Consider the following 27994-nt stretch of genomic DNA (forward strand, 5'->3'; position numbering starts at 1 on the left):
GGAACAGATGGAGTCACTGCAAATGAAAGCAAAGGAGAATCAAACAGAATCAAGTGTATAAAATTTGGCCAAAATACCATTGTTTGTTGCAAATGCTCACTAAGAACGTAAAACAATAGAGTTATCCAAAACAAGACCTGCTACAACATGAACCTTTGATGATCGTTAATGTAATAAGAGATTGAGACGGCGATGGGTTTGAAAAAACTCGACCCGAAGCCGATCCGTATCACCCCTGAGTTCAGAGTGGCATTGGCGTGGCGGGTTGAGGTGCACTCATGAACCGGTTCCGTCCATAGGAGCTCAAAGCGTGAGCACCTTATCCTTAAGAGGAGGTAAATGGAAGTTCGAATTGGAGGAGAGAGTACAGTCATGGAGCGATGGAGTGTCGCAAATTCTTTTTACGGGCGGAAACCGATATTGCTCCTCGCTCCTTCGACCCCGCGGTTTGTCAAAAGAAAACCTGCTGGTACGCTCTCGTGCTTTCATTCTCTCCTTGTTTCTGGTTGTTTTATTATAATAATAATAATTATTGTTTCCTATGTCAACTGTGCGACGTGAACTCTAAATACGACGAGTCGCAGCTGCTGAGGTTCAGCATCTATTTTTTTATTCCCATGCTTCCAGTAGTTCATTTTTTCGATTCTCTTCGAGCTCTTTTCTTTGTAAAATGTTGTTAGCCTACTTGAACCGCAATTCGGTGCTTAGTTAATTTTGGTTACGGGTTTCAAGCTCTGTTCAAAACTCCCTATTGACAAAGATATCTATTTTTCCTTATTTTTGTTTATTATGATTTTTTTGCATTCGTGTTGTGCCCAGAATTAAGTTTTCTGACTTAAGATATCTCTTCTTTGGTTACAGGTTCCAGGTTTTATCCATCTCTTCAAATAAACACATTGTTTCATGATTCTTACAGTCTAAAGGAACCACTAAAGGGGATATTTGCCATAAAAAACTCAGCAGGTTTACTCTGTTATGCTTACTTTTTGAATTTGGTCGTGTGGTTTATCTTGAACAAAATACTGAGATCTTAATATCTGTTCCAGTGTCTGTGCCGCTGGAGCCTGTGAATACAAAACAACCTCAAGGTGAAGCTGAGGATCATTCAGTAACCGGAGATGCCATCCGCCGGCGCTTCCTTGAATTTTATGCTGCTCGTGGTCACAAGGTTCTTCCTAGTGCGTCACTTGTCCCAGATGATCCGACAGTTCTACTGACAATTGCAGGAATGCTTCAATTCAAACCTATATTTCTTGGAAAGGTGTGTTGACTTGGCATGAGCGCTTCTCTGGCAGTTCATTGTCTTTGCTCTATCTAAGAAGAGTACAATAGTGGACATTTTGGTTTTACCTGTCCTAGGTACTCCGTTTGCTAGGATGCTGCTTACTGGGAATCAGCCAATAGGTTCTTGTTTGACATTGCCTTTGTGACTGTTTGATCCTTAAAACTCCTAGATTGAAACGACATTACCTTGAAAATTTCTATTTTTTTTAACTTTTATTCCTCCCATTTTTTAGCACAGCTGTCAAAGGAAAAATTGATTCATAAGCAGCTCTGTTATCCTTGTGTACACACTTCCTCATACTTGGAGCCATATTTGAGTAACACTCTCATCACCTTGTTTCAATCCTGCAAACAACCTGGAAGAGGTAAAACTATTAACTCAGCAGAAAAATAGCTTTAATGATGCAATATGTAAAACCACATTTCTAGGATGATAAGAGAAGTAAGGGGAAAGATGGAACTGTACAACCAACACTTTTAACTAGACCTGTGGGACTTGCAAAATAGTAAAAAGGTGGAAAAAAATAATATTCAACTTAAAGGAGACAATATCTACATGAGCCTCTTGGCTGATGCAAAGTCATCAATAGTTGAATCTATGCTGAATGTCTCAATAATCTCTCTTTTTTTAGTTTTAAATTAGGTTAAGAGGTAAGGAAGAATCTAAGTTCTAGCCACCAAGCAAACACTATTCTATGGGATCCACTCTGATACACGGTTATGTTCTTCAGTTACTTTATTTTTGCATTAACATATTTTAAGGGGGAACACGTTATAGAGTAAGGCCTATTTTACAATTCCTTTTTAAGTATGAGCCTACTTGTAGTTACTTTATTTAAAGAGTTAATTGAAATTGGTAGAGCTGTCAACGACACTGGTTAAACAAACTTTTGCCCCAATTTCTCTACATGCAAAGTAAGGAGAGAGCATACATCTAGAAAGTGCACAATCGCCTTTCCATTTTCTCAGTATTCGCCCTATTTTCTCAGTTCTCAGATTCTAGATCTATCACACTCTTTCATAAAATTTTCATCAAACTAGTCAGTTAACTATCCAAGACAATTCTAGTTGTCTGCGCCCTAGATCAATAAAAGATGAAAACAATCATAGAGTTCTGAAAGTAGAGAATTTCTACTCAATTTCAGTAAGAAGAAGAACATAACGAAATTAGAGTTCGTACTCGTCCAAAATCAGATAAGTGTGACAAAAAATAAAGAATCCAAGACTGCTATAAAATCTTATTTAGCTAAAATAATTAGCTATGAGTGACTTGACCTTTGGCTCAGTGGTCACATGGGGGGTTTCTAGTGTGAGGTCTCAGGTTCATGACCCACCTGGGTAAGGGCTTGTATGTGTGAGTATATTTCAAAATAGACTGCTTGTTTATTCTTCACCAATGAGAGCTAATACCTGACTTTTATCAGGAAATCAGTCAATGCATACTTTGCCCCTTCTTCTTGCCTAAAGATCCTGTTTTGTCATCTTCAACTCTTTTCTTACTGCCTTTATTCCAGAATCCTGTTTTTGAGCCCCTCTTTCTATTTCAGTTATGATGCTTTCTGATAGGAAAGCTTGATTACATGTATATATGGGGGGGTGGGGGGGATGGGTGTGTTCACCCACAAATGAAACTTGGATGGATGATGAGAGAAACTCTTTTTATTGTTAGATACTTGATCTGTTCAAGACTATGAAGTAACTGAAAATTGTTGACTCCGAATCCTGAAGGAGTGATGGTTGCTAGTATTTATTCCATAACTGTATCAAATAATTTGATCTAGAATACTGCTCTACCATTTTATATTTCTACTCTTGTACGAATTCCTCATCTTTTGTGATATGTTTGAGTTTTCCTGTATGTTTATGACATTAGTTATAGAGATTATTTTTTTTAATTCAATTGTTGTTGCCAACTTCCTTGCATCCCATTTAATTCCCAATCATTTGCTTTGTACTTAGATGGACAAAGATCATTACAGAATCATATTACATATTTTTCGTGTAGGCACCTAGAACTTTAGCGTGTGCAACAACTGCTCAGAGGTGCATACGAACAAATGATGTGGAAAATGTTGGTAAAACAGCTCGACATCAAACTTTTTTTGAGATGCTTGGGAACTTCAGCTTTGGAGACTACTTCAAGAAGGAAGCAATTACTTGGGCATGGGAACTTACAACTAAGGAGTATGCACAAATTTTATTACCCATGGGCCATGAAATCTAGATTGGTAATTTTGTGCTATTTGTGTAGAAATCTGATGATGTATGAAAATATTGGATTTTGTCTTTCTTTTGGAGAAAATTAATTGGTGATTCCAAAAGCGTAATTGGTGGTCTAGAAGGAAAGAGCCTCCCTGGCGTCAATGGTCTTGCTTTTTTGAAATTCTTGAGCTAGCAAATTCTATTGTTTGTACTTGGAGTCATGTTTCTGGAGCAGCCAATAGTTTGGTTGATTTCCCTTGCTAAAGAGGGGTTCTCCCTCCAATCCCTCGTTGTTAGGGACACCCCTGTTTTGTAGCTCTTGTCTTTTGGCTTAATGAAAATTCACTATTCTAAAAAAACAGAAAATAAGAAAATTACATTATCTCACATAAGAAACATATGAAGAATTACTTTGATTAGCCATGATAGTAAAAGGACCAAGCCCGTGCTTCAACAACTAAAGCTCCTCTTTTTAGCAAAATAACTAAAGCTCTTATTAGTTGGAGTTCAACAATTTTTATAATAAGTTGGGATTATTTGAGATATATGCCCCAGCTTGAGGGGGAGGGTCGAGAGTTATGAAATAGGGATATTTTAGTCTTCAGCATCTTCTTCATTTAATTTACTTAAAAGTGAGGGTAATTTTGTCTTTTAACTGAGATTTCTGGGCTTCTGGAATATGAGTAAGTATGTAGTTGTTGTATTAATGCTGTAATAGGTGAATGAAAGAGATTAGGGGTCGAATTGACCCTGTAACTTCTTTGACTTGAAACTGATTTCTCTCTCCCTCTTATCCTCTCTCAACTTCTCTTCTTATTTTTGTTGCTTAATTACTGTTTACAATGAGTTATTTGTTTTAAACAATGTTGCCTTGCATGTGATGACCATGGGGTCTGCTCCCCTACATATGATAGGTTCAACTTGCCCCCTGAGAGATTGTGGATCAGTGTCTTTGAAGATGATGATGAAGCAGCTTCCATTTGGCATGAAGTATGCATTACTCAACCTGATGATTGATTATTTCTTAGTATCACATTCTGTTAGAAAAATTAACTGTAAAAATCATAAACTTATCTTCAAATTGCATTTACTCATCCACAGGATAGTTAAGCATAACCTCTCTTGTTCTGTATTTACAGTGCTTCCCCAGTACTAACTGCAGATAGCTCTGATAGCTCTTGGATACAAAAATATGACATGAAAAGTATAAATTCAACAAGAATAAGAAAGAAATAGTTGACTTGAACAGATTTACACACCTTTTCCGTTGTAATAGCTAATGACTCTCTTTGACACCCAAGCCATTTATGATACATTTGGAAGGTTCTTTGGTATGTTTATTGACTGGTAGTTCTTTCATCAGATGGGTGTTCCTATGGAGCGCATAAAGAAGATGGGTGAAGAAGATAACTTTTGGACAAGTGGGATCACTGGTCCCTGTGGGCCATGCTCTGAGATTTATTATGATTTCCATCCTGAGAGGGGTTACACTAATGTTGTGAGTGGTCTCTTTAATCTATGTATCAGACTTATCTTTATCTTGCTGTTTGTTTATAATATATGTTAGTTTAATTCTACTCAATAATCACTTTTACTGAATTTAGATTAGAAATGTACTTGCAGGATCTGGGAGATGATACTAGGTTTATAGAGTTCTATAATTTAGTCTTTATGCAATATAACAAACTGGAAGATGGATCCCTTGAACCCTTACATATGAAAAACATAGATACGGGTCTGGGTCTTGAGCGCCTGGCTCGCATTCTTCAGAAGGTAACATTCACTGTTATCAATGTGGCATTTTGGCACATTTATCAGGCTGGTTCTGAATATCCAATTTTGCTTTATAATCTTTGACTTCTGTCAGAATTTTTGTAGTGCAGGTTTCAAATAACTATGAGACTGATTTGATTTATCCAATTATAGAGAAGGCATCAAAACTGGCAGGAATCTCTTATGCTAAATCCGATGAACGAACAAAAACAAATCTTAAGGTTTATACATACTGAATTTATTTATCTTTCTTCATCAGTTTACTTCATTTACTATTTATTTGTCTTTCTCATCAGTTTACTTTATTTACTATTTATTTGTCTTTCTTCATCGGTTTACTTTATTTACTATTTATTTGTCTTTCTTCATCAGTTTACTTCATTTATTATTTTTTTGACTTTCTTCGTCAGTTTACTTCAGTAATTTTTTCTTGTGTTTTATTATGTTTCTTCTATACAGATTATTGGAGACCACATGCGTGCAGTTGTTTATCTCATATCTGATGGAGTCATACCTTCAAATATTGGAAGAGGATATGTAGTTCGTCGGCTCATTCGAAGAGTTGTTCGTACTGGGAGATTACTTGGCATGAATGGAAAAGCTGAAGGAGCTTTTCTACCTGAACTTGCGGAAGAGGTTGTCAGTCTAAGCACTCAGATACAACCTGATGTGAAATCTCAGAGTGCAAGGATTCTGGAGGAGCTCAAAAGAGAAGAATATCGTTTTGTGCAGACTCTAGAGAGAGGAGAAAAGCTTCTTGATCAGTTGCTAACCCATGCGATACAATCATCATCATCTGATACTAACCGTTACCTATCTGGGAAAGATGCTTTTATTTTGTATGACACCTATGGATTCCCTGTAGAGCTAACAAAAGAGATAGCTGAAGAGCAAGGGGTGAATGTTGATATGATAGAGTTTGACCTTGAGATGGAGAACCAAAGGCGTCAATCTCAGGCTGCTCACAATGTTGTTAAACTCTCAGCAGGAAACAGCCAATCAGAGGAGCTTATCCAAAGCACCTCTGAGACTGAGTTCGTAGGCTATGAGACCCTTTCTGCCAGGACAGTTGTGAAGGGCCTTCTAGTAAAGGGGGATCCTGTAGAACAGGCTGCCAAAGGGAGTGATGTGGAGATTTTGCTCAGTAGAACACCATTTTATGCTGAATCAGGTGGCCAAGTAGGAGATCATGGCTTCCTTTATGGATTTGGATTAGAAGAAAGTGAAGGAAATGTTAAGATTGAGATAAAAGATGTTCAAAAATCTAATGGAAATATCTTCATTCACAAGGGTGTAGTTAAGGAAGGGAACATAGAGGTTGGCACAGAAGTTGATGCAGCCGTGGATGTTAATTTAAGACAGCGGACTAAGGTACACTTCCCTCATTACAGATTCACATTGTTTAGGACTTCATCTTTTTTGTTAATGAATTTCAAACATTCAACGTTCCGTACATGAGATTGCAGGCTTCTGTTATGGATTTATTTGATCCTTCTGAAGTCACAAATACCTCAGCTTTTGCTGAACAAATTGAGTGATGTGTTCAAAGAGTCAACATAACATGCTGATTGTAGAGTAAGAACATGTCATCGCTACTCCAGGAGAGTTGTGTTACTCTATTACTTTATTTTAGGACTTTATGTAGTAGCACAAGGATGCCTTCAGCATGACCAATGTTAGAAGTTGGATAGCATCAGTTCTTTACTTAAACCCCACTTACTCTGATTGCGTTAAGAACTATTGTATCCTTGTAACAACTTTTATTGAGGTTATATTCTAACTACGAGGGTAGGAAGTCAAGTACGACAACTCGACTGATTATTTTCCCTTTTTCAGCCACTTGGTCTCTCTCTTCTTCTCCGTTCTTCTTTTTCTTTCTTCTCTCTTCTCCATTCGAATTTCTGAGTGTTCGTCTCCTCTCCTTCTCTGTCAAATCTTGTTCTAGCTGATTCTCTTCTTTTTTCACTCAAATGATTAAACCTGGATCAAAGCTAAGTTACATCATGAAAATGGAGTATATGTTCCAGTTTTCATATTAAATGATTCATTTTAATTTATATTTTCTATACCTATGCTCACAAAACATGGATTCTGCAGGTTCACCATACCGCTACTCATTTGCTACAAGCCGCCCTAAAAACTGTTCTTGGTCCAGAAACATCTCAAGCTGGTTCCTTAGTATCTTTTGATCGCCTTCGTTTTGACTTCAATTATCATCGCCCACTTCAAGAGAAGGAGCTGTGCGAAATTGAAAGACTAATCAATAAATGGATAAGTGATTCAGCAGACCTACAGACAAAATTGATGTCTCTTGTCGATGCTAAAAGAGCTGGTGCTATTGCCATGTTTGGTGAAAAATATGGAGAAGAGGTTAGTGATTTTACACAAATTTGAGAATTTGTTGTTTCCCTGTATCATTTCTAATCCTACAAGGAAATTTGCAGAAAGTCTACCAGTTTATGGTACTGATGTTACAGATATACATATCAGGATCTTACATCCTTTGTGTTATAGGTACGTGTAATAGAGGTCCCCGGTGTATCAATGGAACTTTGTGGTGGAACCCATGTCAATAATACATCTGAAATACGTGGTTTCAAAATAATCTCTGAGCAAGGGATTGCATCTGGAGTTAGACGTATTGAAGCAGTTGCTGGTGAAGCTTTCATTGAATACATCACTGTCCGAGATAATTATATGAAGCATCTGTGTTCCACACTGAAAGTATGTTTTCCATACTTTCATTACTTTTGTCTTCTTTACTTTGTCTTTTCAAGAGTGGATATTAATACTATTGTTGTTCAGAGAATACTGAAAATTTCATCGAGAAGGAAGAAAAGGATTAAAAATTACAAAAAAATGCCACTCATGCATACAGAGTGGTGGCACCAAGCCAAACCATCTCGCAAACCGTTCGAGCTCGGCTTGAAAAAAGCTCGGCTTAGTTCAGTTTTTACTTGAGCTCGGTTCAAACTCAAACTTGAAATAAGGCTCATTAGTATAACAAGCCAAACTCGAGATTTTCCAAGCTTGGCTTGTGAGCTCATGAGCCGACTCGTTAGCATAGTTTTTTTTTATGAAAATACCCTTTACTCTGATTGCTTTCGTCAATTCCCTCTTTAGTTGGTTGATAGTTGCTCTTATTTACCTCAAACCTCAAAGACGATCAATCGTTCAACCCTTTTGGGTCTCTTGACATCTAATGTTGTTGTTTGCCAATGGAACAAACACTATTGATGGAGGTGTTTATTCTTACTTTTAGGTCTATTAAGCTGGTTATTATACATTAGTATGTTCCATTGCAAAGTCTTAGACTCCTCTCTGATAGCTTTCAGTTCAATGGTACTAATTTCATCAAAATATTTTCTTTATTTATTTTTGTAGTTTTAAATGTAGGTTGGAGCTCGAACCTAGCTCGAGCTCAAACTTTGTTAAAAATTTTGGGCTCGAGCTCGATTCCAATTTTAGGCTCGAGGCTGCGCTAGAGTTCGAACTATTCAGATCAAGCCAAGCTCGAAGATATGCAGGTTCGAACTTGGCTCGGCTCGATGCCATCCCTACCTACAGCTCATGCAGCAAGAAGCTGACAAAAACCTCTCTTTCGGAATCTAAAAACAAAAAGAAAACCAAATTTACAATACTATTGTTAATTATTTTAGTTCAGAGGTATTTTAGTCTTTTTACTTATGGGTAGATTGGTCCTCACGCTCTCTTCTCTCCATAGGTTGATTGTATTTTTGTTTTTAATTTCAGAATTATGTGTTTGATACTTAGAAATTCAGGTTATTCATTTTATTAGAGTATAAATGTCAACTTGTACAAGTATTACTATTAGTTAATATAAAAAGAGCACAGAGGTCGAACTGGACCTCTGTTTGCTGCTCTCCCATTGTGCGGCAGCTCTATTCTCTGCCTGATTCTCTCTTGTTCAAGGTAAAAGCTGAAGATGTGACTGCCCGAGTTGAAAGCTTGTTGGAGGAACTAAGAAGGGTGAAGAATGAAGTTTCTGCAGCTCGTGCTAAAGCAGCTATTTATAAAGCATCAGCAGTTACTGAAAAGGCCTTAACAATTGGAAGTTCTAAAATCAAGTAAAGGAACTCTGCCAGCTTTCATTTAATTTTTGTATCTTGAATCTTTTCTTAAATTTTTGTCTCAAAAAATTATTGTGAACTGTCAGGATTCTTGTTGAAAATATGGATGACATGGATGCTGATTCACTCAAGAGTGCTGCTGAATACCTTCTGGACTCGTTGCAAGATCCGGCAGCAGTGATCTTGGGTTCATGTCCTGGTGAAGGAAAGGTGAGCTTGGTTGCTGCATTTAGCCCAGGAATTGTTGATATGGGGATCCAAGCTGGGAAATTTATTGGGAACGTAGCTAGAATGTGTGGTGGAGGAGGGGGAGGTAGGCCTAATTTAGCCCAAGCAGGAGGAAGAAAACCAGAGGACCTGCCCAATGCATTGAAAGAAGCTCAAACTCAATTGGTTGCCATTATATCAGGGAAAACCAACTGAAATGCGTTCAAGCGAAACGTTTCTTTAAGGATTCCGCTCCCCGGTTCGAACCAACCTGAGCTAGGGTAATTCTGACTCCGGGAGACTTCAAAGACCGAGGTTGGTGCATTGTACAACAAACCAAGATGGTAAATCTGGAGTCAATTTGTTGAAGTCATGTTGTGTATGATACCTGTATTTTTCTTTTGGTGTAAATGCTGTCTACAATGTATTCTAATTATTTCTTGGTTACTTTAATAAAAACAGGCTCCACATTCTAGCAATTTTAATTTTACCCGAACAAGCAATGATAACTCGGAATAATAATGGTCCATGTTTCAGTCAATTTTTAAGGCTTATCAAAGTAATAATGCCTTTGTCGGTTTTAGCTGGAAAAAATGAGATGGTCAATACACCGTCTAGCATAATTATATGATCAATACACACTAGAAGAGAAGTTACACAATTGGCACCAAAATGAAGAAAGTGATCAGCTCTTCCATAGGTAAAACCCAAGTATATGGAATGTAAATCCAAAGTTTCGGCCACCCTGGGTTATTGAAAGAGTTTCGTTGTAGTTCATACTGAGAGTAGGTCTAGTGGAGTTGAACCATGCCCAGACTTCAACTTCACTCTCAGCAAAAAGCTGTCAATACCATTTCTGAACTTCTTCACAAGAATCTTGCACTGATAATATGACTGTTGGTGATAAGTTATGATTAATCATTTTCCAGAGGCAGATCGCTTCCAACCTTTTGGCATAAAATACTATTTGACTCCATTTCACATCCCAAAAAGAAAGCAATTGGAATAGCAAGGGAGGTACAGAACAGAATCTTCCACCGCCAGTGGCTGCCTGAATGGATTCAATTGAATCTGCACGATGATGCAGGTCATACACGTAATAGTTAGCATCAAGTGATTCCCATGAATCTACAAACAGTGGGAAGTTGGGATAAACAACATACAGGGTATCTAAGAGGATGGCCAGTAATATTGCCGATGCAATGGGCAGCTAGTTGTGCAGCTTCTTCACAATAGTCAGAAAATATTGCTGGCACATTCATCAGCCTTATTAATTCCTGAAAAAGGAGTGAATAAGTAATTCTAGACAAAATAACACCACCAAAATAAAAGCAATGCACCAATTCAAATGAAGAAACCTTCCATGGTAGGACATTTGAAGTGTTTAAGCCTCTACAAGGTGGGAGTTTTTAAGAAACTTCTTACAGAAATATTGGCTTTGATTACATCAATTTAAATTTAGCTCATCAAGCTATAAAGGTCTCTAGTTCACATTTGAAGTATTTAGCTTGCTCTTCTTTTATGATTGAACAAGTTGGATGTTTTGTCGTTGGTGTAAAGCAAGAGCAAGCTTTCAAGACTCTCTGACTAGATGATCTTTTTCCTTTCTTGTGTATGTTAATATGTCATTAAAAGAGCAAAGTGAAATGTTTCAAACAAACTCAATATTAACTTCATATACAAGCATAATCCTGGGAATTTTTTTTCAGCTGACACAAAACAACGTTAAGTTTTTGGGGCTAGAAAACATACAATAGTTGGTAACCAGCTAGTATAAGCAGCTATACCAGCATTTGGAGCAACAATAAGGTGAGGAAAGGAGTCCTGCCCAAAACACGGTAGTTAGTAAGACACAATAATTAATAATATAACAATGTTTAGCAGATTAATCAGGAAGAGAGATTCGAGTGGGAGGAGGTGAGAATCTTTACTATATCTTTATGTCTGTCATGATAAAGTCCCTTCCAAAGTTGCATAGTCACTTTAGAAGTACCATTACTTGGAGATTTACAGCTACAACCAGCCTCAGAACAATGAGTATATCCACAGATGTCAATTTTCTCACCATCCCTACCACCAAATGCAGTTAAAAATGAGCTCAAAACACAAATACAGAAATACCATATAAGATTTAATTCAGTAGACCAGCAGAAAAAAAAGAAGAGAACTCTCACATTTTTGAGTTATCAGGGCCTTTTTTTTAATATTAGTAATTCATTAAAGAAAGGGCTCAAACCCTGAGGGAAGAGAGCTTTAGCTAATTCATTAGCAACAGATCTAACAACATGAACGCAGCCAATGACTAAATCTTTACAAAAATGAAAATCTCCTAAAAATTTTGGAAGACGCCAGGATGTAGGACATCTTTTAACTACATGAGAGACAGAACTAAAATGCTACATAAAATTAAAAAAAGGCAACATGTTATTCACAACCCTCAATAGTCAAATATCAGGCCTGACTGCTGGTTGTGACTGGATTACTTGGAAACTCACAAACAAGCATATATCCAAGTACAACCTGTATGGAGGAACAGCTGGTCCAACAAAATCTATATGCACCAGACAACCAAGAAGCGCTTGCAACTCCCCAAAGATTCCTAGTTGGAGAAGCTCTTTATCAGGCCCTTCAACATTGGGTTCATAAGCAAAATCAAGAGATCAGTAAAACAAAAGGATGAAAAATGTCCTATACTAATAAGATGAGAACCAAAGCTTCAACGACAAGCTACAATAGTACTTGGTATGCAATGTGGAAAATAGCATCAATATGTACATATAGAAAGATCTAGATATAAGCTACAATAGTACTTGTATGCAATGTGGAGATTAGCAATAGAGTGAAGAGAGGAAAGCTAAAAATAGAGGACCAGAAAGTAATAGATGCAGGCCAAAAATAACATGTGATTGAAGGGCTATACAGAGAACAAAAAACAATGGAACGAAGAAGAACATATTGGACAAGATTATGTAACTATTAGAATGCATAAGGATAGTTTGGTAATTTTACTTGTTAGGGGTACCTGTCTCTCTAGTGGTAACAGCTGTTGATTTATTGGCTGTAATAGGGAGGGGCGATTTAGTCTTTCCCTGTGTAATTGATTTACTTGATGTATAAATAGAGAGGTGAACTTTTGACCCCTCAACAGATCTACAGTAACCTCATCCAACTTCTCTTAAGTTTCTGTTTCTCCTTGTTGTTTTACTTAGTTATACAGCAACCAATTGTAACATACTCCTGACATGAGTTGGATGAAGATGATGATGGTGGTGGTCATGATGACTGCCAACAATATCTACACTTGCGTGTGTGTGTGTGTGTGTGTGCAAGGACAAAAGGTACTTGAATAGATGTATAAAAAGAAACGCCTATTTGCATGAAAGGGGAGAATAAAGATACTAGAGTATAAATATTACCCAAATATAGTATGTGAAATCTGCAATGAACTTCAGAAATTGGCAGCACAATGCTTGCAAGTTGAACAGATTCATAAATGGTAAGTGGCTGCAATATAATAATATTGTTATTGTTACACTAAAGAAAATGTTCTATTTGATGAGAGTATAGTTTATAATACCCTAAGGCACATAAGCACATGCATGGTCATATAGTTTAAGAGAGGAACTAGAAGAGTGACATCAGGGGCAGTTTTGTAATTAAAAAACTGCAGTTACTTTTTCTTTTCGAACAAGCGTATTTCATTAAATCCAAAAGGCAAACAGGAACATCAAGGAGGGGGTCCCTTTACAATGGTTTCAGTGATATATATATCGACATATGGCCATGATATGATTCTTCTTAGTTGATATGTGAATGCAATAAATTTGTCTCTACCACCATTGCTCTGCAATCATCTCTTCTCTCCTGCAGGTTCCTTCTTCTTCCTTAGGTCACAATAATCCATCCCTCACCATTGGTGAGTCTCATATGGTTGTCCTTCATCACTGTACCACCTTCCTCGCATCCATCTCAACACTTGATCACCCATTGCTCATGTCTACTCTTTTGCATCTCCATTCCTCTTTTTTTTTTTTTTTTTCAGAGATCAATGAGAAGCTCATTGAATAATGATAGCTCAACATCGAAAAATCAGATGAAAGAAAAATACATAATCAAATCCCTAAGGGTGCATCCAAGAGACCAAACTGAGCAAGCTCAACCAGTGACCAGAGGGTAAGAATGATTTTCCATCGGATGAGAAAGAGAAACAGCCAGCTGTGCTAAGCTATCAGCCATTGGCGCTCCTTAAAGTATGTTCCCACTGTAAAGATAAACCATGACATAAATCCATGTTTTCATCCTGAAAATGCCAAAATCACCAATGAGTCCTGAAGTCTCAGGAAAACCATTGAATAACCACAGCAGAATCACCCTCAACAACAAGAGACCTATCAAAATGTTACCTGTATACCTTCAGACCATAGAGCAAAACTCGAAGCTTAGCCTCCTAAGAATCACATTCCCCAAAAGGAGCAGAATATACCCTCACAACCTCTCCCAGATAGTCAAGGAAGATTCCCCCACCCCCTGCAGGGCCAGAGTTCCCTTCTGAATTGCCATCAAAATTCAATTTTAACCACCCTTCATGAAGTGGCTTCCCTGAGATAACACGACTACCTCTGGAGTCAGCTGAAGCAGCCACTTCGTGCCAGTGTGACCTCAAAATGGTGCAAGAAAATTGCTGCAAAGACAGCTATTTACTAACCCAAAATTGAGTGTAGTGATTCATGTGCTCAATAGTATCCCCCCCACCCACCCACCCACAATATGGGCTTATTTTCAAAATTTCCAATATTTCTTTCTTCCTAAATGGCTCAAATAACTACATAAAAGCAGTCAACCAGAGCACTTTCCCAGACATAAAGACCTTGCAAAAACTTTGTAACAAGAAGTCCGGAAACGATGAAGGAACACAAAAAAGATAGTCAAATTTCCAAAGCATAGCAGCCAAAACATCATATGCAAAAGGGCAATCAAGAAAGTATAAACAACAGACGTGTCCTGCAAGAGACAAAATTTGCATCTACTATCTTGAAGTACTTGACCCCAACGGATTAATTGATCTGTAGTTAAAAAATTTTCTTTTGAAACACACTACATAAAATGCTTAACTTTTAGGGGGCCCAAGGCACCGCCAAACCAGAGGCGAAAAAGGATGACTAAAAACACTAGAAGATTAGAAAAGATCATAAGAGGAAACAGTGTAATAATCGGAGGAACTACACTTCCAACAACCGCATCTTCACACCCCCATTGTAAATAACAAGACTCTAACCATGATAACAACCTTATGATTCAGTTTTAGAATAGTATCTCTCACATATCTTTTTATGTAATCTTTCCGCTGCCTCCCCCCCTCTGTGGGAGACTAGCAGTGGCCTTTCTTTCTTCAATAAAATCAATCTTTCTGAGAGAGGGCCTGCAAGGGCGAGTCACGGCTTTGAAAGAATAATCTCTTGGCTGTGTTCCTTAAAAGAATTCCAACAATTCGAAGGACTTTATATTCGGCAATATTGGGAGGATATTGCTCATCTCTCCATCCCTAGAAGAACTCCCTCCAGCAGTGGAACCCTCCACCTAAAGATTGACACAAATTCAATTTTGATGAGAGCTTGTTCGGTAACCTTGGGCCCGCTGGCTATGGGGGTGCTTTTCAAATCTCCCAATGGTGCCAACCTCCTCTCCTTCCTTGGACCTTTAGGCGTGACTGACTCTTCCTTTATTGGATTCTCTGCCCTTCTTCATGGTTTGCAAATCTTTAAGGACATACTCCATGGGCAACTCATTGTTGAGGAAGACTTGAAAATCATTATCAGCTGGTTCAGGGGTGAAAAGGCATGTAGGCTGCACCATCTTTTTTATGAGATCATGGATGTTGCTGAAAATATTGTTGTTTGTTGGAATCATGTTTTAAGATCGATTAATTCCTTAGTGAATTCTTTAGCTAAGGAGGGGTCTCTCGCCAATATCTCATTGTAAGGGATCCCCCCTCTGCCCCTCTTGTAGCAATTTAGCATGAGTTTTGTAATAACATTGTGCCCTTTTTCAATAAAATAAAATCAATCTTGCCATTCAAAAAAAAAAAAAAAAACCACCTAGACACTTCAGCTAACTCATGCTGCAGTAAATTTCATTGAAAATGCCAATCCCAAGCCCCATTACAATAATTATCCTTGTTGAAATATATGTAAAAGGTATTAGGGTTATTTCAGTTAGCCTTAAGATATATCCAGACAGACGTGGACCACCTAAGATAATTCTACCCATTTGAATTTTCAGTAAAGATAACAACAGTGTTCCTTACCTTCTAAATTGCCAGACTCCTTGGCAGAGGGAATAATTTCCCCTAAATCATCCATAGTCTACCACAAAAAAAATAGCAATCCACACAACAATGAAGCTGGAATGCACTAACACCCACGCGGCACCAAAAACACAGCAAACCTCAGTATACTGCCTACATAGATGAAGCGGGGCTCACAATGCAGAATTACGGAGCCAAAAATTGCAAACCAAAGCACTACTATTAACAAATGTAATTTAACATAAACCAGCAAGAATCACCAAGTATGTCGAGGATGCCAGCACAAGTTGATGATGTGGGCAACAGGCATAAGTCCAGAGACTTGTGCAGGTCTAGATTTGGGGAAAACCCACAGAGTTTCCAAAGAATAAGCCTCTAAAGGCACAAAAACTTCATAAAGCTGCTCAAATGGCAGCACAAGACATCAACCTTAGAGTTATGGAACAAATGAAAAAGGAAAAATTTAACCTTGAAATTCAATCAACAAAGAATTCAGAAATTTCGTTTCCTGGAGAGAAGAGATGAGAGAAGTGTGCAGCTATTCCCAGCACGTGTTAAGATTTGAAAATGACCCCTCTTTCTATTATATAATCACTTAGGTGATAAGTCAGTAAAGTTATAATAATGCCCCTCAGCCCTTAAGCTATCATAACTCCCTAAATGCACATCAAAATAAAATGAAAATTGAAGCACATAACACCAACACGAATACAAATTTACTGTAACCTGTGAGGGACATAAGGCATGATTGACATGATCAAAATACTCTTAACATATATTTCAACAATCCTGAAACAAGACTCGTTGATCAGCAACCAAACGAGATAAACAAGGAAAGAATGCTGCTAGGGGAACTTTGTCTGGCCATATCTTGGACCAGAATTTAACATTGTTTCCTCAACGAACATGGTATAGAATGCCCTGCTGGAAGAAAGATCTCAGTTTTAAGGATAAGTGGCCCTCTAGCTACTAGGGCTCCCTTTGTTTGTGGGGAGGTCATTGGGGATCTATGAAACCCTGTGATTGAAAAACTTCAAAGAAGGCTTTCCACAGGGAAAGCAAAGTATTTAACCTTGGCTGGTGAAACAACATTGTTAAAGCCACCCTTGCTGGGATCCTGAACGACTATCTTTCTTTTCTGCCTTTGCCCACTCAATGTTGTTAGCAGAAATGAGGGGTACGTTGTTTCCTCTTGTGGGGAGCCTTAGATCAAATTCATTACAACCTGGTCAATTGGTCTAAAGTGTGCCTTCCAAAAAAATCTGGGTGGTATGGGTATCAAGTCTATGCCTTAATGAATCTATATCTCTTGGTGAAAAGGTTGTAGTGTTATACAGCTGAGCGCACTTCTCTATGGAGGAAGCTCCTTGTCATAAAAATGCAATTACCCAGAGGACTCCTGCTGAAACAGTCCCCCAACACTCTTCTTATTTGTGAAAATCCATCCTTCCTTCTAACCACAATTTTTTTACACTTAAATTCTAATAAATAAATATTCCTACCATTTTCAAAAAAATAAAAAAATTATAGTGTTAAATATACTGGAAGGGTAGTTTGGTTACTACACATTAGCCTGATTGAATCTAGAAGAGTGCCATTAGTTTCATGAAGTTTAGAAGTGCCTATTGGTCTAACTTTCATATCTTTTGGACTTGTATATATGGAGATATAAGGTGTACATATTAGAGGGGTAGTGGAACCTTTTCCTCTACAACTCACTTAAGCTAATAAAAGGGTTAGGGGACTCGTTCTTTTCCCCTAATCGAGAATCATGACTTCTCAAGTACTGGTCTGCTTCTCTCTTCCTCCTCTTTTCTCTCTCTCAACTTCTCACATATAGAAAGGTACACAAATGGTGCTTTAACAGAAATTAATGACCGAAGCCTCCACGGCCTGTCATTAGAGGAATTCCAACAGGAATCACTGGTCATTTCATTCTGTACCATAAGTTGTCATAACGAAATAAAAGATCGGTGTTGAACAGAACCTGTTTGAACATTGCCTATTCCAAGAAACAAGTTGATGGACAGGAACTTAAGATTATCAGTGTTGAAGTTAAAAGTATCACATGCAATATCAGCCACAGAACAAGGATAAGAACCACATCAGGAAAAAAAAATCAGTGAACATATAGTTCTAGAGGCTCAGATGCAAGGAACCTGCAAAGAATAACAAAATTCGTACCCAGTGAAGAAGTAAAGCAACAGGTGAATGTAGAGGGAGACACCTCCAGTTATAGTAATCATTCCAACTGGTTAAACACTTTGGAACTGGGCTCCTTGGCTCTGCATGTAGGACCGAACCGAGTTAAAATCTTCTTTCCCACTATTAATTAAAGACACGCCAGTTGTTTGTATCTAAAGACAACAAGGAGCATGAAAAATACCACTACACGGGCACATGATACTTGGTAGATCCCAATCATTGTACACCCTATGAATTAAAAAATTACAAATAGCCTTTTAGGAAAATTTCTCCATGGTAACAAAAAGAATAGATTCAAGCATATCAAATGTACGAAAAGATAAGATGACAGAACTCATATGTGCTTAAAAAATGTTTTACCATGCACATTTATTTTCATACAATTATGCTCTGAACATACCCCAATCCAATTCTGCCATAAACTTTGTCATGCAGTTGGAGCAAATGATAGTCAACACTAAAAGTTCATGACCCTAATCAGAGCTCTGAAATAATCTCTCACAAGAAATTTTTGGCACACAGTATACCATAATAAGAACCACCCATGAATACTTTAAATAACCCTTTCTTTTCTGAATAGTTGATAACTCTATTCGGGAACTCAACCCTTATGCCCTTAGAGGCATTTTTGCCCATACACCATTGTATCATAGTATAGCCACAGCTCGTACAGGCAAAGAGGCGAGAAGCAACCGTGAATGATCAGCTGAAGCAGCTGATGGTATGCAGCTGCATTCCAGCTTCCACAGTCCTATTTGATGAAGGCCTCTCCTCATCAAGAAGGAACACCGCGTTAGCACCTTTTCACGTACCTATTGAAAAAAAAGACAATAAATAAGATCAGCCATCAAATCAATCTGTCAGAGATGGAATAAACACACAGATAGGCACAAATCATAAATAATGAAAAGAACCACTACTGCAACAGTTAAGTACCACTGCAACCCATGAAGAAGTAAGAGTAATGGTACAAACAGTTCTTAGGAAATTGTGGTCAGCACCCAGAGAACAGCCTACAACTGCATCAATTGAAAAGCTACCAATGGAAATAATAGAAAAAGCTTAAAACGCAACCAGAAGTTACAAGAAGAGCAAAGCCCTGCAGCTGTTGCCATCTGCTACAAAACTCTCATGAAAGCAGGGCAACACAAGTCCTTAACAGCATGAGAACAGACCAACAGTTTAGATACCTGCTGTGTGGCTTCTATGGTAAATGTAAATGGAAAGTCATTCAGCACATCCACATGCTTCATTTGTTGTTCAAGTCTCTTGCACTCTTTTTTATGATCTTTCCAATGTGACATCTAGGAACACAGATAGGAGAACTCTCATTAGCATAAGTAATTTTTTACAGAGAAGAGACCAATTCCAACATATTACTATATATCAAAAGCTAGAACTGCCAAGCCATGCTGGTATTGAACGGCAATGAAAAACATATAGTTCTTTATAATGATAAACAATGAAAAACATATGTAACAACAGATGGAAGAAGATCATGTAAGACTTGCAACACAAAACGGGAGACCTACTTTAGTGCATTTTGGTGCATGTTGGGCCCTAGTCCTTTTGGCATTGTTTCCCATATTTCAATCTTTTTATGCTATGGTCAGTACTCATTATGGTTATAAAATAAAGATTTTTCATTCAGATAATGCAAAGGAATAATCCTCCTCTTCTTTAGAAATGCCATTTGGTTAACAATATAAGCAGTTGGTTAATCCAATAAAGGTTATCTAAACTTTCTTCTATCCTTGGTAAGCATGAAATTATTATGCTTCATACTAAATTCATTTTCTGAATCTGTCTCAATAGATACCATAAATTTTTCTCAAGTAGAAGTTAATTGAACAAAGTAACACATCTTACCATCTGTACTTCTGCAACCAATCAATTTACATATTTAGATAATTGTGGGTTGATCAGGAATCCAGCATAATACCATGTTGTCATATTGCGCTTTACCGCTACCTAACAATGCAAGGCTTCTCTCTCATTGTGCAATTCATTAGCTTGACTACAACAGAATCGAATGATGCTTAGGAAAGGAAAAAAGCCAATGTTCATACTTCTCTTACATAATCCTCAGAAGTGTTCTCGTATACGTGGTCAGGCTATCACGATCTGTTCTGTAAGGCCAGGTTATATCGTGAACCTTACTCCCTCAGAAGAGATTCTAAGTAACCACTTGTTATCAAGTCGTACTGGTTACAAGGAAAGGGAAACTACTGAATCGTTGTCGTCTCGTACCCGTTAGAGGATACGTTTGGAATATGTTAAGGGGTTGCAACAGGTAGCATAAAGAAGATTTCATTGGAAAAACGAACCAATTTAATCATTGACAAGAGAAAGAAATCAAATGAGTTACATAATTGAATTCGAGTATGTACAAAGAAAATGAAAAACAAATATTCACGAAAAACCTGATGAGAGAGAGAACAATAGGCTACTGCACCGCAGAGACCGCAACGCCTAGTGGCTGGTCCTATACAAGGTGTTCCGCATCCCATGCCGCCGCAGTCCATCCCTCTTTCTCCTTGGCGTATATGCAGCTATTTAAGAGGGCAAGAACCTGCATTAGCAAGGGAATTCTCAGCATCCCATGAGAAAAATCCAGTCATGCTAACCTTTTAAGTCGTCACTAACTCACGGCCGGGCAGCTCGATTCTCTTCACTCTGTTCCCCCCTTCTGTCCTCCGTCTCCCCTACCCAGCCACCAAACGAGCTTCTTTTTTTTGGAGTTTTCAAATTGGATATTGAGAACCCCGGGAATCGAGATCAACTGGAGAATCTAAAATCTTTTTTAACTCAGATTAAGGCTCTATCGGTCAATTAAATCAGCTCAACCGGACCGGTCCCTTATCTAAGTTACCCTGTATTCCTGCAACCTCCTCCTGCAGAAGGCGGGTGATTTCATTCCCTGTCATGTGTTTTTTTTTTCTTTTTTCAAACAATGATTAGCTATCATAGTACTCGTAGTCGAACCCACTTCTCTTCTTCCTCAAGGCTTCAATCACAGTCATAAAAGCCCAAACCTCGCTAGCCGATGAAAAATTTCTATCACTCATCCTAAATTTCGATTGATTGCTTGTCAACTGATGCAGTTGGATTTTTCTTCATTTGAGCAATCAATCTACTGAAAGTTGACGAATTAAAAAAAAAATGTTTTTGTACAAATCAACTATATGTTGAAGTATTAGATTGCAGCCTCAGTAGTAGCTGCATACCTTATTGATTTTTGATAATCGAAGTTAGGGTTTCTTGAGATAATCTCAATCTAACAAATTCAACTCAAAGTGAATTTTTATCTAATAATTTTTAAAAAAATGGTTGAATTTTTCATTAATGGTTCTAATGGCCACAAGAGACAAATTTGAAATTTAAATTGACGAATTTCCCCATTTCCTACTTATTTGTGGCATTATTTTCTCCAATCTCGTCAACCGATTTAGGAGGGAAAAAGCGAATCCGACTCCAACGCCCACCGCGCGCAATTCAAAATCCCGCCTCCGCTCTCATCTCTTCCCGACCCTCGCTGCCTGGGTTACGAACCTAAATTCGAAATTCCCAACCCGCCAAAGTAAAATCATCCTCAATAAAAATTCAACGTAACCCTCTCTGTCTCACCTCTTCTAGTTCTAACCCTCGTAATCCCTTTCCAGATCTTCGCGCCCACTCACCCCAGAAATGTCTTCTGCTTCTTACCCTGATCCTGCATCCAGGCATCGAACGTACAGCAGGAAGCAAAAGTCACTCGGGCTTTTGTGCTCCAAGTACCTTCGGATCCTTCTCAGTTTATCTTTCTTGGAACCATGTTAAAGTTTTTGTAGTTTCTTATGGGTTTCATCTGTTGCAGCTTCCTGAACCTTTACGATCGAGATGATGTTGAGTCAGTAGGGCTGGATGAAGCCGCAAATAAATTAGGTAGGGATGGATTGGGTTTGATCTCTACTTTCAGCGTGGTCGACTTTTTTTTTTTTTTATCTGCCTTTAGAAAATTATTTTGGGCTGCTTCAGGTGTTGAGAGGCGGCGGATCTATGACATTGTAAATGTATTGGAGAGTGTTGGTGTAAGATTTTCCATTTCTATGTACCGTTTCTTTTTTTAACTCACTTTTCCGCGCAGGGTTGTTAAGTTTTTGTTGGAATTAACTCAGGTTCTCGCAAGGAAGGCTAAGAATCGTTATTCGTGGAAGGGTTTTGTTGGGATCCCGAAAGCTTTACAAGAGCTTAAGGTGAAGAAGTTTTTTTTTTTTTTTTTCTTTCTTATACTATTTTTTTTATTACAAATTCTGCTTATATGGTGCGAAGGCGAGAACCAATTTTTTTTCTTCGATTTTGATCCAATTCTTCCGGCTGCAGGAGGAAGCGATAAGGGAAAATTTTTGCTTTACTTTAGGAAATTCTTGCAATTATACGAAGGTAGCTCCTTAATGGGACTCGATGCGTTATTTTCGTTTGCTGATTGCTCGGAGAAGTGCATTTCTAAAACTTATTGTTTGTTATCAGGTATGCGAGTCTGACGATGATGAGAAACCTTCGATTGAACGCATAAGGGAAAATGTACATGAGCAATGGAGCTCCAAAGATTCTTCACCTTCTGATATTTCTTCCAAGAAACAAATTGGTACGCCATTTGCTTCTTGATATCATTTTTTTTTTTTTTTTCATTGAAAAGTGAAGGAAATAAGTCTGTCAAAAGCCCTTGTTGTTCAGAGATCGGAAGGTTCCTCTGGGGACGCCGGGTCACTATTTGATGCTTCATCAGATAATTCACTATTTGTTTTACTATTATTGCGGTTTCAATCTTTGGTTGTGAACAGACAACAGGAGAGAGAAATCACTCGGCCTCCTTACACAGAATTTTGTCAAGCTATTCCTGTGCACCAATGTAAGCCATCTACTTCGCTTCCAAAGCTGTTAGAGGTTCAATTTTTAGAAGTTTGATCTTCCGAACTCACTGCTCTATCCTTTTAAAATTTTTAGGCAGATATGGTTTCTCTTGACGAAGCTGCAAGACTGTTGCTTGGAGACGCTTCTAACTCTGCACAGATGAGAAGTAATGAAATTTCTTTGCATAGAGTTCTCTGTTCTTTAAACTATTAATGACCCAAAACTTTAAGACTAACCGCTTCGTCATAAGATAACTCTGCAGCAAAAGTTCGGAGATTATACGATATTGCGAATGTACTGTCATCGTTGAATCTCATAGAGAAGGTATTTCCAAGCACGAATTACTTCTGGATACGGAAACAGTATAGTAAGGCTTCTGGGTATAATATTCTCAACATTTTAAATGATCTGCAGACCCATCAGACTGATTCTAGGAAGCCGGCTTTCAGATGGTTGGGTCTCAAAGGAAACCCAGAGTCGGATCTGGTGCCTTGTGATAAAATCCTAAATGTGAGGCAAGCCAATGACAGGGAATTTGGAACAGATATTACCAATATTGATTCTAGAAGGACCAAGGTGGTTTCTCCAATTGACGAGAAAGCTATTAAAGTTCCAACTAATTGTGAGGCAAATATTCAATATGATCCAATGCAGCAGGGAAAAGGATCCAGAGGTTACGTCTACGGTCCTTTCCGCCCAGTTTCATTAACAGAAGCGACGGACAAAGAGAAAGAGAAGAGCAGGAAAAGAGTTCATGATTGGGACAACTTGACATCTGCGTTTAGACCTCGATATCACAACCAAGGTAACTTTTACATTTCTCTAGTTTTAGGTTATGAGCCAAGGTTTGGGTTATTAGTAAGCACAAAAATCTTCTTTATCTTCTGGGTTTATCCTAAAGCTGCTTTCTTTATACTATGACGAGGTCTTTCCTTTTAAGAACCAGATTTTTTTTTTTAATCTTGAATTTATGTGAGATTATTCTTATTGTCTAATTGATGGCCTTCATAAGCATGAGAAAAGTCTCATGGTCACACGGGGTAGTTTTTTTTTTGGCTTAGTGTGTTGCATTCTTTTGAACCCATACTTGGGGGCTGCAAACTGCAGATTGCTTTCAACCGAGGTAGATGCTATGGACTACCCATGGCAACTACGGTCTGCTTTGTGGCACTTTCATTACCAATTTATCATAATTATTCGATGAAAGTAGAACTAGGTGTTGTTTGTTTCTTATCATCTTGTCATATCTAATGCTTCAAGTGAGACAATGATAGCTCCAACGTCTGCCTGTGTTGTTAGATATGTTTCAGTTGACCATGAAACCAGATGTAGATACGTTTTTTTCTTACAGTTGTCTGTTGATCTGGTCTATCTGTTTGACATCCCTCAAAGATATAGCTATTGTTTGATGATTGAGTTTTTAACATTCATATTGCGAAGCTAGTTTGCCTTACCTGGTTAGTCACTGAAGGTATGAACCAGTGTAGGTCATCAAATGGGGTTGCTTCTTTGGTTTTCACTGTTCAGAGTTACTTGCCTAGCTGGTTGTGGAATGGTTGTATTGGTACTAGTAAATGACTGACAAATAAATTGAACTTGTAGTCAATCAGAAATGTGTTAGCAGTTCAAATTTTGACAAGGTTCTGTTGCATGTTTGTGTGAGCAGCATTAACTGAGTTGTTTGCGCATTACATGGAAGCATGGAAATCATGGTACGTTGAAGTGGCTCAGGGAACAAAACACAAGGCTCACTTGGCGATTCACTAAACCTAAAATTCTTCTTTACTGTCAATAATGGAGCTCCTATGAACAAGGCATTTTGTTGCCCTCTATTTAATTTTCCTTTTTTTTTTTTTTTTAATGTGTATCTGTCCCCCCAATTATTTACCATCCTCTCCTCTGTAAGCGAACCAGCACACTTATAACCATTCAATGGAAGATTATTGAGCTCACTGATTTTCAAGTTGTCTTCTCATTTGGAAAAGAAAAACAAGCCTGAAAAATTATAATAAAATATTTCTTATTTCAAAGCTGGCCAAGAGCGAGACGGAGTAAACAACCATACCCAACGGCACTCGCTCAGCCATAGCTGTCATGACCATTTTCATTTTACAGTGACTAAAATACAAGTTGGCGGACTAATAAAGAAGGCGCAGCAGCATCAACCTGCTCTGATTTGAAAATGTCAAAACGACTGAGTAGACTAGGAGAAAGAGTAAACCTCCTCTTCCCCACTCCATTGACCGCACGAAGAAACAAACAAACACACACACCAATTTCAATTTCAGTTTCTTCCTTTCTTTCTCTTTCTCCACGCCTCCCTTCCTCATGGCTTCTCTCTCCCAATCCACAATCCTCACCCTCTTCATCTTTTTCATCATCTCCCTCCTAATTCCTTCTTCTTCTTCCGATTCTCCGCAGAACATCGAGACGTTCTTCCCTTCCGGTTCCTCTCCCACTCTCCTCCAGGTTCCTCCTCCTAGTACTCCCACCAAACCCTCTCCGGCGCAGGTTCCCACGTCATTCCCACCGCCTGGTGGGAAGTCTAAGAAGTCAATTGTGGGAAAAGCCGTTGGTGTCACCGCGGCTACTACTCTTGTTGTTTCGGGAGTTTTATTCTTTCTGTTGCACAGGTTTGCGATTTTACCGAGGAGGAAGAAGAAGGTCGCGGCTGTTAATACTGCTCCCCGTGGTGGTGACGAGGGGGTACCCCGTGAGACTTACAGGTTTGGTGGAACGCTTAAAGGAGTCATTGTTGACGAGAACGGACTCGACGTGCTGTACTGGAGGAAGCTGGATGGCTCTGATGAGAAGAGCAGATTCAGCAAAAAGGTGTTTGATGAACAACAAGGAAATGGGGGGTCTAGAGCCTCGAAGGCTAAGCGTGTTCAGGAGCTTCCCTTGCTTTCTGGCGAGCTATCGAATTTGTCACATCATCGGATTTTTCAGGAATCAACCCACCCTGATGATCCTCGTGATCTTCATGCTCATCCCCGGCAGCCGGTGAGATCGGTCAGCTCTTCCTCCTCGATAGCGCCTCCGCCGGTTGTCGTCCCTCCGCAGAAGAAAACTCCGGTACCACCCCCACCTCCTCCTTCTCCTCCTCCTCCTCCTCCTCCTCCTCCTCCTCCGCCACCACCACCAAAAGGGATTAAACCGGCTCCACCACCAGCTCCACCGCCCAGGCCGGTTGGCGGTAAATCGTCATCTAGGCCACCGACAGTGCCATCGCGAATACCTTCGAGAGGGCAATCCGTGATGGGGAGGCTACCGGAGGAGAAGGCGAAAGATCAGACAAAGCTAAAACCATTGCATTGGGACAAGGTGACGCCCCATGCTGATCACTCCATGGTCTGGGACAAGTTAGGTGGTGGTTCCTTCAGGTAATTAAACTTACACGCTTCAATGCGCTTGTTCTTCCTGGTTTACATTTGTAGTTTACTCCTCGTTAATTACGCCGTCGAGTCTAACTTAGCCACAGAGAGAAGGGATGGGAATTAGGAAATCAGTCAACTACGCAGAAGTAGTGGGGAGACACATTCGGGTAGCACACATCTGGTATCAGGACTAGGTCCTTTGTTGACAGCTTTTTGTTTTTTCTCATATTTTAAAGGTTCGACGACGATCTCATGGAGGCCTTGTTCGGTTACGTCGTCACCGATCGCAAATCCAAACCCGCCGGCGCCACCTCCGACAGCTTCAAACCCGACCAACCTCCGCTGCCGACCCGTCTTCTCGACCCCCGCAAGTCACAAAACATAGCCATCGTTCTCCGCTCACTCGCTGTCACCCGCCAGGAGATCCTCGACGCTCTCATCGCCGGCCGTGGCCTTAGCCTCGATACCCTCGAAAAGCTCACCAAGATCGCACCCACTGCAGAAGAAGAAGTCGCGATTCTTGATTTCTCCGGCGACCCATCTAAGCTCCCCGACGCTGAGTCTTTCCTGTACCACCTTCTCAAAAGCGTCTCCTCTCCCTTTACACGTCTAGATGCCATGCTCTTCAAATCAACTTACGACCCAGAAATCCTCCACCTCAAGGAGTCTCTTCAGACTCTCGAGTTGGCTTGTAAAGAGCTTCGTAACCGGGGACTATTTTTGAAACTCCTTGAAGCTGTTCTCAAAGCTGGGAATCGGATGAATGCCGGAACCGCAAGGGGGAATGCTCAAGCGTTTAATCTTTCCGCTCTGTTGAAGCTTTCCGATGTGAAGAGCAGCGAAGGAAAGACGACGCTGCTTCATTTTGTTGTGGAAGAAGTAGTGCGATCTGAGGGCAAGCGTTGTGTGCTCAACAGAAACCATAGTATTGGTTCTAGTAGCAGCAGCACTGGTTCTAGTGCCGTGGCAGAAGAGGAGAGACAGATCGAATACATGCGGCTCGGACTGCCAGTAGTCGGAGGACTCGGCGTAGAATTCGCTAATGTAAAGAAGGCAGCAATGGTAGACTTCGAATCATTCTCTGCAACTTGTTCAATGCTCGGGGGGAGAGTAAACGAGATTCAACGATTCGTAGCAGAGCTTCGAGGTGGTAGCAATATCGAAGAGTTTGTGATAGAGATGAAAGGGTTCTTGGAGGAGGCGGAGCAGGAGCTGAAGGTGGTGAGAGATGAAGAGAAGAGGGTGTTGGAGCTCGTCAAGAGAACTTACGATTACTACCAGGCCGGGGCTTCTAAGGAAAAAGGGTACCAGCCGCTGCAGTTATTTATCATAGTGAAAGATTTTCTGCAACTGGTAGATCGGGTGTGTATAGATATTGCGAGGAATCAGCAGAAGAAGAAGAAACGCGGGGAGGTTGGACAGCCATCAACATTGGGGTCGCCGGAGAACCGAGTTCCTCCAAGATTTGCAAACTTGCCGGCACATTTCATGTCGGATAACTCCAAGACGACTACGGGTGATTCTGATGATGGGTTCTGAAGATTGTACATGTCATAATTGTGAACAGGGTGTGAAGAATTTGAGAAGAAAGGGCCCTCAATATAGAACTGTATCAGATTATTTCATTTTTATTCATAATAGAAATGCCAATTTTTGGT

General features: G+C 39.3%; 4 protein-coding genes across 6 annotated transcripts; 3 read left to right on the top strand and 1 right to left on the bottom strand.

Annotated features, from left to right (window-relative positions):
- The first annotated feature begins 370 nt into the window (after window positions 1–370).
- Window positions 371–10036, top strand: LOC137952989 (alanine--tRNA ligase, chloroplastic/mitochondrial). Its single transcript, XM_068800150.1, has 13 exons — window positions 371–469; window positions 862–963; window positions 1047–1261; window positions 3290–3468; window positions 4401–4476; window positions 4850–4984; window positions 5110–5259; window positions 5370–5480; window positions 5719–6630; window positions 7357–7629; window positions 7774–7983; window positions 9193–9347; window positions 9437–10036. Exons 1-13 carry the CDS (start codon window positions 373–375, stop codon window positions 9771–9773), a joined length of 2952 nt encoding a protein of 983 aa, XP_068656251.1. The 5' UTR covers window positions 371–372; the 3' UTR covers window positions 9774–10036.
- A 96-nt stretch (window positions 10037–10132) lies between these two features.
- Window positions 10133–21234, bottom strand: LOC137953786 (uncharacterized). 2 transcript variants are annotated; one of them, XM_068801295.1, is made up of 12 exons: window positions 20717–21234; window positions 20490–20638; window positions 19257–19370; window positions 18760–18878; window positions 18248–18294; window positions 18046–18146; window positions 12974–13061; window positions 12078–12183; window positions 11489–11627; window positions 11310–11381; window positions 10721–10834; window positions 10133–10628 (listed from the first exon to the last, which is right to left on the bottom strand). In XM_068801295.1, exons 2-12 carry the CDS (start codon window positions 20589–20591, stop codon window positions 10536–10538), a joined length of 1095 nt encoding a protein of 364 aa, XP_068657396.1. In that variant the 5' UTR covers window positions 20592–20638; window positions 20717–21234; the 3' UTR covers window positions 10133–10535. The 2 variants fall into 2 exon arrangements, with proteins under 2 accessions (XP_068657396.1, XP_068657395.1); XM_068801294.1 differs by having other exon boundaries at window positions 20490–20618; window positions 20694–21234.
- Window positions 21235–21568: 334 nt separating this feature from the next.
- LOC137953324 (E2F transcription factor-like E2FE) lies at window positions 21569–24907 on the top strand. 2 transcript variants are annotated; one of them, XM_068800666.1, is made up of 11 exons: window positions 21569–21839; window positions 21923–21990; window positions 22084–22136; window positions 22224–22301; window positions 22429–22488; window positions 22576–22693; window positions 22890–22957; window positions 23053–23125; window positions 23210–23283; window positions 23374–23764; window positions 24626–24907. In XM_068800666.1, the coding sequence occupies exons 1-11, from the start codon at window positions 21754–21756 to the stop codon at window positions 24724–24726; spliced, it is 1170 nt and encodes a 389-aa protein (XP_068656767.1). In that variant the 5' UTR covers window positions 21569–21753; the 3' UTR covers window positions 24727–24907. The 2 variants fall into 2 exon arrangements, with proteins under 2 accessions (XP_068656767.1, XP_068656769.1); XM_068800668.1 differs by having other exon boundaries at window positions 23222–23283.
- A 307-nt stretch (window positions 24908–25214) lies between these two features.
- On the top strand, window positions 25215–27926 carry LOC137952758 (formin-like protein 8). The gene is made up of 2 exons (XM_068799816.1): window positions 25215–26342; window positions 26573–27926. Exons 1-2 carry the CDS (start codon window positions 25288–25290, stop codon window positions 27873–27875), a joined length of 2358 nt encoding a protein of 785 aa, XP_068655917.1. The 5' UTR covers window positions 25215–25287; the 3' UTR covers window positions 27876–27926.
- Window positions 27927–27994: the final 68 nt, after the last annotated feature.

Source organism: Aristolochia californica, unplaced genomic scaffold, assembly GCF_029961685.1.
Source record: "Aristolochia californica isolate CCGP_79_NKW_82.1479 unplaced genomic scaffold, dmAriCali1.0.hap1 SCAF_16, whole genome shotgun sequence".
Taxonomy (NCBI): Eukaryota; Viridiplantae; Streptophyta; class Magnoliopsida; order Piperales; family Aristolochiaceae; genus Aristolochia; species Aristolochia californica.

Coding starts and splice junctions, on each gene's coding strand:
- LOC137952989 (XM_068800150.1), top strand. CDS start 373: ATGGAGCGATGGAGTGTCGCAAATTCTTTTTACGGGCGGAAACCGATA. Junction 1,262..3,289: donor AACCTATATTTCTTGGAAAG/GTGTGTTGACTT, acceptor TTTTTCGTGTAG/GCACCTAGAACTTTAGCGTG. Junction 3,469..4,400: donor TGGGAACTTACAACTAAGGA/GTATGCACAAAT, acceptor TACATATGATAG/GTTCAACTTGCCCCCTGAGA.
- LOC137953786 (XM_068801295.1), bottom strand. CDS start 20,591: ATGGACTGCGGCGGCATGGGATGCGGAACACCTTGTATAGGACCAGCC. Junction 18,147..18,247: donor TATCATGTGCCCGTGTAGTG/GTATTTTTCATG, acceptor TCCTACATGCAG/AGCCAAGGAGCCCAGTTCCA. Junction 11,628..12,077: donor CCAGCTGTTCCTCCATACAG/GTTGTACTTGGA, acceptor ATTTGGTGGTAG/GGATGGTGAGAAAATTGACA.
- LOC137952758 (XM_068799816.1), top strand. CDS start 25,288: ATGGCTTCTCTCTCCCAATCCACAATCCTCACCCTCTTCATCTTTTTC. Junction 26,343..26,572: donor TTAGGTGGTGGTTCCTTCAG/GTAATTAAACTT, acceptor CATATTTTAAAG/GTTCGACGACGATCTCATGG.
- LOC137953324 (XM_068800666.1), top strand. CDS start 21,754: ATGTCTTCTGCTTCTTACCCTGATCCTGCATCCAGGCATCGAACGTAC. Junction 23,126..23,209: donor TAACTCTGCACAGATGAGAA/GTAATGAAATTT, acceptor CTTCGTCATAAG/ATAACTCTGCAGCAAAAGTT. Junction 23,284..23,373: donor CGTTGAATCTCATAGAGAAG/GTATTTCCAAGC, acceptor AATGATCTGCAG/ACCCATCAGACTGATTCTAG.